This window comes from Orycteropus afer, unplaced genomic scaffold, assembly GCF_000298275.1.
Source record: "Orycteropus afer afer isolate SDZICR_OR568_19922 unplaced genomic scaffold, OryAfe1.0 scaffold00098, whole genome shotgun sequence".
Classification (NCBI taxonomy): Eukaryota; Metazoa; Chordata; class Mammalia; order Tubulidentata; family Orycteropodidae; genus Orycteropus; species Orycteropus afer.
The window spans coordinates 2,752,218-2,763,188 of NW_006921685.1; the positions used below are offsets into that span (position 1 = coordinate 2,752,218).

Sequence of the window (10,971 nt, forward strand, 5' to 3'; positions counted from 1 at the left end):
GTTTGTCCTACTGTGGTGACATGTAGACGTGAGTTTTGAGGCTGAGCCTGTGGTGTTTAAAACCCAGAGAGATGTAACTGGTGCACAGGTAACAGCCCAGCTTATAGACTGAGACAGACTAGGAAGAAGGAAGAGGCCGTCCACTTCTGAAAGAATCGACCAGGGAAAACCTTATGAATAGCAAAGAAACACATGCATATGGGGTGACTGAAAATACCATGGATTGGGTTAGGCACATCCTAGTCTTCAAGGAGGTATCTTTGGTCTTCAGCAGCTGAAAGAGGTCTTTTGCAGCAGCACATTTGCCAAATGGAATACCGTCGTCTGATGTCTTGACTGCTGCTTCCATTGGTGCTGACTGTAGAACCAAGTAATATGAAGTCTTTGACAACTTCAATCTTCTCCCCATTTATCATGATGCTGCTTATTGGTCCAGTTGTGAGGATTTTTGTTTTATGTTGAGGTGTAACCCATACTGTAGACTGTAGTCTTTAATTTTCATCAGTAAGTGTTCTAAGTCATCTTCACTTTCAGCAAGCAAAGCTGTGTCATCTGTGTATTGCAGGATGTTAATAAGCCTTCCTCCAGTCCTGATGCCACGTTCATCTTCATATAGTCCAGCTTCTCAGATTATGGGCTCAGCATACAAATTGAATAAGTATGGTGAAAAGATACAACCCTGACGCACTCCCTTCCTAATTTTAAACCATGCAGTATCCCCTTGTTCTGTTCGAACAACAGTCTCCTGGTCTATGTACAGGTTCCTCTTGAACACAATTAAGTGTTCTGGAATTCCCATTCTTCTCAATGTTATCCATAATTTGTTATGATCCACACAATAGAATGACTTCACATAGTCAATAAAACACAAATAAACATCTTTCTGGTATTCTCTGCTTTCAGACAAGATCCATGTGACATCAGCTATATCTCTTGTTCCACATCCCCTTCTGAATCTACCTTGCATTTCTGGAAGTTCTCTGTCAATACACTGCTGCAACTATTTTTGAATTATCTTCAGTAATATTTTACTTACATGTGGTATCAATGATATTGTTTGATAATTTCCACATTCTGTGGGATCACCTTTCTTTGGAACTTGGCCAGGTAGCTGTCTTCCAAATCTCTTGATATAGCCAAGTGAGTGCCTCCAGTGAGGCATTTGTTTGTTGAAACATCTCAATGGGAATTATGTCAATTCCTGGAGCCTTGTTTTTTGCCAATTCCTTCAGTGAAGCTTTGACTTCTTCCTTCAATACCATTGGTTCTTGCTCATATGCCACCTCCTGAAATGGATGATCATTTACCAATTCTTTTTGGTATAGTGACGATGTGTATTCCATCTATCTTCTTTTGATGTTTCCTGCATCATTCAACATATTGCCCATGGAATCTTCCAATATTGCAATCTGAGGCTTAAATTTTTTCCTCAGTTCTTTCAGCTTCAAAAATGCTGAGTGTGTTCTTCCCTTTTGGTTTTCTAACTCCAACTCTTGGCACATTTCATTATAATAATTGACTTTATTTTCTCGAGCTGCTCTCTGAAATCTTCTGTTCAGCTCTTTCATCCTCTCAATTCTTCTATTTGCTTTAGCTACTTTCTGTTCCAGGGCAAGTTTCAGAGTCTCCTATGAAATCCACTTTGGTCTTTTCTTCCTTTCCTGTCCTTTTAATGACCTTTTGCTTTCTTTATGGATGATGTTCTTGATGTCATCCCACAATTCTTCTCGTTTTCAGTCACTGGTGTTCAATACATCTAATCTATTCTTTAGATGGTCCCTAAATTCAGGAGGGATAAAATCAGTGCCATATTTTGGCTCTTGTGGAGTTGTTTTAATTGTCTTCAGTTTCACCTTGAACTTGCATATGAGTTGATGGTCAGTCTATTCCACAATCAGCTTGTTTTGGCTGAAGATACTGAGCTTCTCCATCGCCTCTTGAAAAGATGTAGTCAGTCTGATTCCTGTGTACTCCATCTGATGAAGTTCATGTGTACAGCTGCTGTCTGTGCTGTTGAAAAAAGGTATTTGCAATGAATGAATAAGCTGTTGGTCTTGCAAAATTCTATCATGTGATCTCCAGCATTATTTCTATCACCAAAACCATACTTTCCAACTATCAGTGATTTTTCATTCCAATCAACAGTTATAATTAACACATCTTGATTGCATATTTGGTTGATTTCTGACTGCAGAAGTTGATAAAAATCTTCAATTTCCTTATCATTGTCTTTGGTGGTTTGTGTGTAAGTTTTAATAATAGTAATATTAACTGGTCTTCCTCATAGGCGTATGGGTATCATCCTGTCACTGACAGCATTGTACTTCAGGATAGCTCTTGAAACATTCTTGGTGATGATGAATGCCATGCCATTCCACTTCAAATTGTCATTCCTGGCATAGTAGATCATATGGTTGTCTGATTCGAAATGGCCAAAACTGGTCCATTTCAGCTCACTAATACCTAGGATATTGATCTTTATGATTTCCATTTCATTTTTGACAACTTCCAATTTTCCTACATTCATACTTCATACATTCCATGTTCTGATTATTAACAGATATTTGCAGCTGTTTCTTCCTAAGCTGTGCCACATCAGCAAAAGGAGATCCTGAAAGCTTTACTCCATCCACATCATCAAGGATGGCTCCATTCTGAAGAGGTAGCTCTTTCCTAGTCATATTTTGAGTGCCTTCCGACCTGAAAGGCTCATCCTCTGGCACTATATCAGAAAATGTATCAGGGCTATTTTTCAGTAATATATCAGTGTTTCACTGCTATTCATAAGGTTTTCATTCGCCAATTCTCTGAGAAGTGGATGACCTCTTCCTTTTTCTGAGTCTAAGGCTGGAAGCTCTGCTGAAACCTGCACACCATGGCTAACCCTGTTGGCACAGCCTCCAGCCTCACAGCAACATACAAACTACATCAGGGCGAGAAACTGACAGATGAGTTTGTCTCCGTTAGCTGTTCCAAACTGTTCCACTCTCACCTCCCAGGCTTCCCCAGCAGTTCCGACCCTCCAAAAGCCATCTGCTGCCACCTCTGGGCCATCTCTACCAGTTTTGGCCCTCCAAAAAGCTGTCTGCCGTCACCTCCTGGCTGTCCCTGTGATAAGGCTGAAAATACCATGGCATGGATCAGCTCTTTTATCTTGTCATTTCTTCCATTTGTTTTAGCATTCTCTGTTCAAGGACAAATTTCAGAATTTCTTCTGATATCCATTTTGGTCTTTTCTTTCTCTCCTGTGTTTTTATTTATTTATTTATTTTGAAAGTTACAAAGCCTAATTTTATTTTTTTTCCAATGGCTGATTTTTTTTTCTGTCCAAGTTTGCAGAGTTTGTTTTACATTCAACATTTTCATGTACATTTAGTTTCACTCCCCATTTACCATCCCCAACCGTAATGCAGTCTCCTCCCCTCCCTGCCCAGTAACCCCTCCTCACCCCTTGCGTCTCATAGTTATGTACTCCTGTGTGTCCTGCATTCCCTCCATGAGGATGTTGTCCCTCTGGTGCCCTGTGGTTGATTGCTCCAAGGAATGCATCTCCATAGAGTATGTGGGTGTGTCACCCTGGGTTGAGTGTTCTGCATGTACTTGTTTACTAGTGCGTTAAGAGCCAGCCCCCAGCAGTGAGTTTTATTCCAGGCCCAAAGTACTGGGGGTCTCACTAGACTCCTGGTCTTTTTAATGACCTTTTGCTTTCTTCAAGGATGATGTTCTTGATGCCATCCCATAATTCCTCTGGTTTTCAATGCATCAAATCTATTCTTTAGATGGTCTCCAAATTCAGGAGGGATAGAATTAAGGTTATAGTTTGGCTCTCATGGACTCGTTTTAATTGTATGCCGCTTCAATGTGAACTTGCATATGAGCAACTAATGGTCTGTTCCACATTCAGCTCCGGGCCTTGTTTTGGCTGAAGATATTAAGCTTCTCCATTGCCTCCTGCCACAGATGTAGTCAATCTGATTCCTGTGTACTCAGTATGGTTAAGTCCATGTGTACAGCTGTTGCTTATGTTGTTGCAAAAAGGTATTTGCAATGAATAAGTTGTTCATCTTGAAAAATTTTATTATGTGATCTTCAGTGTTATTTCTATCACCAAGGCCATATTTTCCAACTATTGGTGATTCTTCTTTGTTTCCAACTTTTGCATTTCAATCACTAGTGATAATCAACACATCTTCATTGCATGTTTAGTCAATTTCAGACTGCAGAAGTTGGTAAAAATCTTCAATTTCCTTATCTTTGGCTTTGGTGGTTGGTGAGTAAATTTGAGTAATAGTAGTATTAACTGTTCCTTGGAGGCATGTGGATATTTTCCTATCACTGACAGCATTGTACTTCAGGATAGATGTTGAAACACTGTTTGTGACAATGAATGCCACACCATTCCTCTTCAAATTGTCACTTCTGGTATAGTAGATGACATGGTTGTCTGATTCAAAATGGCCAAAACCAGTCCATTTCAGCTCACTAACGCCTTGGGTATCTATCTTTATGCATTCCATTGTCGACAACTTCCAATTGTCCTAGATTCATACTTTGTACATTCTGTGTTCTGATTATTAACAGATGTTTGCAGATGTTTCTTCCCATTTTAAGTCATGGAACACCAGCAAATGAAGGTCCCCAAAGCTTTACTCTATCCATATCATTTTAAGGTTGGCTATATTTTGCGGAGGCAGCTCTTCCCCAGTTTTGTTTTGAGTGCCTTCTGACTTGAGGGGCTCATCTTCTGGCACTATATAGGACAATGCTTAAGAGCTGTTTATAAAGTTTCCCAGTAATATATCATACAGTGTTTCATTGCTATTCATAAGGTTTTCACTGGCCTATTCTTTAAGAAGTGGATGGCCCCTTCCTTCTTTCATGTGTGTCTCGGTCTGGAAGCTCTGCTGATAGCTGTCCACTGTGGTTGACCTTGCTGGTATTTGAAATACCAGTGGTGCAGCCTCCAGCCTCACAGCAACATGCACACCACCACAGTACAATAAACTGACAGATGAGTGGTGGCAAACTTGGTAAAAATCTTCAATTTCTTCATCTTTTGCTTTGGTGCTTGGTGTGTAAATTTGGGTAAGTCCTATTAACTGGTTTTCCTTGTACGTGTACATACATTATCCTATAAATGACAGCACTGTACTTCAGGATAGATCTTGAAATATTATTTTTGACGTTGAATTGAAGAGTATGCCATTCCTCTTCAATTTGTCGTATAGTAGACCATGTGATCATATGATTCAAAATGGCCAATACCAGTCTACATCAGCTTACTACTCCCTAGGATATCAATCTTTATGCATTCCATTTAATTTTTGACAACCTCCAATTGAAGTGTTAGAAAATAGAAGCATTTGTTTGCCAGAATGCCAAAATGATTATTTCTGTCTGTGTAACTAGAAGTGTTGGACCATGATGTCTCAGTGTGAACTGCTTCAGACTTGTAAAAAGGTGGTCACAATTCATGTTAAAGGTATAGCTAAGTCACTCAGGATAATTTATTACCCCCAAACTTTGATATGGAGAGTATATTTAAGATAGAAAATATATCAAAGAACATTAAATAAAGGCAAAGTTATTGAAGCATGTTTCCTTGACTTATATCTAAGAGTTCTGCTGTAAGAAGTATGTGCTTCATCTTTATTCCTGCTGAACTTCAATTCTTTATAGGCTACAAGTCATGGCCATTTCATTCAGCAAGCTCATCCACTTGTACAAAATCAACTGCCCACAAGGTATCTTATCTTCTTCCCTAAAATGAAAACCCAAGAGTGGAAAACTGAAAACACCCCTTCTTTTCTGAATTTTGTAAGGCTTAGCTAAGGGCAAGTGGAACAGAGATTTGTTTTGTAGATGATTTTTAGATTGCACACAAGATAGATATATAGTATACACAAGAAAAAGCAGCACAGTTAGTATTTTCAAACTTTCCTATTTATCCTGCTTCAATTTCACATTCCATCTTTATTAATATTTCCTATAGTTCTTTCTCCTTCCAACATTATTTGCCTGGCAAAATCCCAACCCAATTTTCCATATATAAGCAGTCTCCAACTTAAGACATATTTGACCTACAATGAACCACACTTATGACTGTCTTTTTTTTTTTTTTTTAATATCTTACTGGTAGTGATATGAAGTATAATACAATATTGCAGTATGTAATATGCTGTTATCATTCTCAGATGTTCACTCACTGATGTTCAAAGATTGTATTTATAAAGATACTGATAATAAAAGGCAGTAATGAAAACTGTATGAAAAAAAAGGGAGGTATATTCAACGTACATTAGAACAGAAACTGTCACAAGTCAGGGACTACTTGTATTCTACAGCTGAGTCAAAGTAGCTAAATGTGGCTGGACAAAAGGAATCCTCTTTTTTCTCTATTTCGTAGAATATAGCAAGTGGATCCTCAGTGCTTTCTAACAATTCTACTATATTTTCTATTTGAGAGACTTTCTCACTTCCTTGAGCAATTATTTCACACTTTCTTTCTCTCTGCTTATACTTCCTTTATCTTCTCTTCAGCAGTTATAAGCTTGCCTCTGTTGTCAACTAAGAAAACAGCAATCTTTTTTTTCTCTTTCATTCCAATTCCAATCTATTACAAGTCCTGTCAGGATTACTATAAAATAGATACTACAGAATCCAACCTCTAATCACAACTTCCCTGCTATCTTCAAGCAAACCATGACATCTCCTGTGTGCACTACTACAACAACCTTCTAACAACTTTTCCTGCTTCTTCTGTGCCCCATAGTCATTCTTAACACAATAGCCAGAGTGATCCTGTTAAATTTAAGTCAGATTATGTCATTCCTCTGCTCAAAACTGTCTACTGGCTTCTTACCTCACAGTACCCAACTTCCTAGATAATTTTTAATCACATCATATGCATATGAAAGCTGGATAATGTGTAAGAAAGATCAAAGATGACTTGATGTCTTTGAATTATTGATGTTGTGAAGAATAATGAAAGTACACCGTGGCATGCCAGAAGAACAAACCAATAAGTCTTGGGAGAATCAAACCCAACCCACTGCTATCAAGTCTATTCTGACTCATAAAGACTTTACAGAACAGACTAGAACTGCCCCACAAGGTTTCCAAGGCTGTAAGTCTTTAAAGAAATGTATGCTCCATCTTGCTTTCACAGAGCAGCTGGTGGTTTGAACTGTTGGCCTTTTGGTTAGCAGCCAAATGCCTTAACCACTGTACTATCAGAGCTTTTGGAGAAGGACATCTTGCTTGGTAAAATACAGGGTCAGAGAAAGAAAGGAAGACCTTCAACAAGATGGACTGACACAGTGGCTCCAACAATGGGCTCAAACAGCAACAACTATGAGGATGGAGCCTGACTAGGCAATGTGCTACTCTGATATACCATTAAGATTGTAAGAGGTGGAACCAACTCTGTGGCACCTAACAACCACCTCATAATTTCATTTTCTACCACTCTCTGCCTTGCTTACATTCCCCTATAACAACATCTGGCTGAAGATCTTTCAAGGCCTTTCTGTGTACATGCTCCTGTAGGCAGCATTGCCTTTTTACCACATTATCAACATGGCTTACTCTCTTCTTACTTCCTACAGGTGTCTGCTCAAATGTTACCTTATCAAAGAGGCCTTTAGCTTCCATCCCATATAAAATGACACCAGATAGTCATTCTTTATTTCTATTCTTTATTTTTGTTCTTAGCACTTACCACCACATTGGTGAATCATATACTTATTGGTATTTCCGTTTGTCTGTCTCTGCCCCATTAGAATATAAACTCCATGAGTACAAAATTTTGTTTTATTTATTGCTGTGTTCTCGGTGTTTAGAATGGGACTTGACACAAGTAGAGGTTCAGTAACTATTTGCTGAATGTGAAATTCATTTACCATTTACTGAATGAATGAATTTCTAAACATACCTTGTTGGAAGGTTTGAATTCTTGAACCTTTACATCAGAAAGAATGTTCAAGAGGACATCTGCTGATAAGTCCTGTTTTTTTAAAAAAGTAATTTCATTATCAAATACATTCTTTTCATTCTGGGATTCTAAAGTTAAAAACATCCTTGATCATATTAAGATATTTAAATAAAATATCATCAGACTATTTACACTATAACCATTTTAAGATTTTACCTTTATTTCTAAAAATACTGACCATAAAGACAATGGGAGGAGTGAACAAACCTGAAATACTAGTTCTTACTGAAAAATTTTAAAAAGGTAGTTTTAGGACTGGTTATGAATATAAATTGAGTTCCTTGAGATCAGAGACTATCTTTTTCATTTCTTTTCCAGTTTCAGTTGCCACTGAGTCAATTCTGATTCATGGCAACCTCATGTGTGTCTGAGTGGCACTGGGCTCCAGATGGTATTCAATGGGGGATTTTTCCAGAAGTGGATTGCCAAGCGTTTCATCTCAAGTGCCTCAGGGTGGCACTGAACCTTTAACATTTCGGTTAGCACCATGTCAACCATTTGTACCATGCAAGGTCTCCTTCATTTCTCTGTCTTTAATATTTCACAAAGTTCCCTGCACAAAGTTATACTCGATAAATACTGACACAATAAATAAAATAAAAAAGTAAATGGAATTTATATCTTGGAAGCAGAAGAATATTTTGAAAGGTCAAGATGAACTTAGACTATTTTAAGGCAATCAAAAACACGTTTATTAAGTGTGTTTAAGGATCAGTTTTAAGTATTAAGTATCTATTTAGGGAAAACTGAGATATACTGCTTTTGAGGTCAACTATCATTCTTATGTCTCTTTCAGAAAAACAGTGAATGCCAACATTTTTACCAAACATTTATGGTGTGTTTTAATGTGCGGAAACTCCAAAACTAAACAAAACAAAAATTAGTAATTGGGATTTTTATCTGGATCCGAAATGTTGTTGTTGTTGTGTTGTTATGTGCCGTCGAGTCAGCCTCCGACTCACAGCGACCCCTCCTTGGGTTTCAGAGGCAGTATCGCTACAGAAGTAGGACTGCTAAACCTTCCTTCCGAGGAGTGGCTGGTGGGTTTGAACCGCCAGCCTTCTGGTTAGCAGTCAAGTGCTTTAGCCACTATGCTACCAGAGCCTATGTTAACTATAAACATAGCTTTATTATAATACATCACAGAGAAAATGCTGCTTCCATTACCTCATTTAGCCTAGTCAAAAAGTATAATGCATATCTGCTCTCAAACAAAACTGTATTAGGTCTGTTAGATGTTAGTCAATGAAGATACTACCTATGAGAATGGATAGGATGATAAGGGTAAGAAATGTCATCTGGGGTAAAATTTTTAATTTCCTGAAATACATGTAGGTTAAGTATCACATATTAACTCAAATGGTAACAAAAAGAGTAAGGAATATTTTTAAATTGCTATAAAATTATTCATTTTGGTTTTTCAGAATAATTAGGATAACTAAAACTGGTAAACAGGTTATAAATGCATCAAAAATGTGTCTGCTTGTACAAATTTTGCTGTTTCACTACCTAAATTTAGAGTTTCTATTCTATTTAGTAATACTGCAACAACTTTTAACTTGTCCTGTGTTTGAACAGGCAACAATGCTACAAAATGAAACTTGGATGTCAGAGAATGATTCTTCCAACATATGATGCAATGAGTTGGTAAATCATCATTTTTTTTTTTTTTCTGGCTTCAAAAACTGGTTTTGTATACTTGCTAGGTAAGAATATCTTACCTTTTCTGTAAATGGAATGCAATATACCGTAGCATACAGTTTTGCAGCATTCTGAATGAAGCTGAAGTGCCTAACAAAATTAAAAATAAAACGTTAAGTCTGAATGTACAATTACATTTAATTAATTAGGAATTATAGCCTTTAAAAAGTTGTATGAGGAAAAATAATCCCAGAATTTTTCACAGGATTTTTTTTTTTTTTAAAGTTAGACCATAAATTTCTGGTCTGTACCAATATACTGTGAACTTATAAAAGAAAAAACATTAAATGTCTATCCTCATAAACACTGCTGTTCAGGTAGTGATCAAGACTATTTTGAAGAAAGAATAGCCACAAGTAGAAAAACTGGACAAGTGAAAGATAATTCCTTTTAATGCATAAGAAAAATATTACACATTTGGTCTTAAAAAGGGTGTATGAGGTTCAATTAAGCAAATGAGTTTGCTTAAAAACAAAAAAAGTTAAGTTTTGTAGCAGAAGTAGTTCCAATAAAGGTCATCGAGTTGATTCCAACTCAAAGCCACTCTGATCGAACAGAGTAGAACTTCCCCATAGAGTTTCCAAAGCTGTATATTTTTACAGATGCAGACTGCCTCAACTTTCTTCTGCTGAACAATTGGTAGGTTCAAACCACCGACCTTTTGGTTAGCAGCCAAAGGTTTAACTACTGTACCACCAGAACCACCTACAAGGTAACAAGGAAGCCTAAAATAAGTACCAGATGAGAAAATTAAATGGAGTTATCTGTTGAAAAGAAGTTTGTTCAATTAAATATATACCTGTCAGTGTGAACTAATGTATACCTAATATAGATACTATGTTGTTGTTGTAATGTGCCCTGGAGTTGGCTCCGACTCATAGAGACCCCTCCTTGGGTTACCGAGGCAGTATCACTACAGAAGTAGATTGCCCAACCTTCCTTCTGAGGAGTGGCTGGTGGGTTTGAACCGCCAGCCTTCTGGTTAGCAGTCAAGTGCTTCAGGCACTGTGCTACCAGAGCTCCTATAGATATTACATACATGTATTAACTCAAAGAGGAAGTCTTTTGAAAACCATTTGAGATTATTTAGGAAGATATTTAGTAGTATTCATTTTTTTCTCCACATAAAGTTTCTCTTATAATGACTTCACTAAATAGAAAACATTTATTTATTTATTTATTTTTATTAGGATTTGGGTGAAGATTTACAGAGTAAATTCACTTTTCATACAGCAGTTCACATATACTTTGTCTCATGTCATTGACCAAAATTTATA

The 10,971-nt window shown here is 37.3% G+C and overlaps 1 protein-coding gene across 1 annotated transcript in view; it reads right to left on the reverse strand.

The window, feature by feature from the left end:
* UBA6 (ubiquitin like modifier activating enzyme 6) overlaps positions 1-10,971 on the reverse strand; it is a 147,272-nt gene that overhangs the window by 13,276 nt on the left and 123,025 nt on the right. Inside the window, exons 26-27 of the mRNA XM_042781213.1 lie at positions 9,715-9,784; positions 7,934-8,005 (exon numbers count right to left, since the gene is read on the reverse strand). Of these exons, the coding sequence (XP_042637147.1) occupies positions 7,934-8,005; positions 9,715-9,784 (142 nt within the window). The remainder of the gene's footprint in view (positions 1-7,933; positions 8,006-9,714; positions 9,785-10,971) is intronic.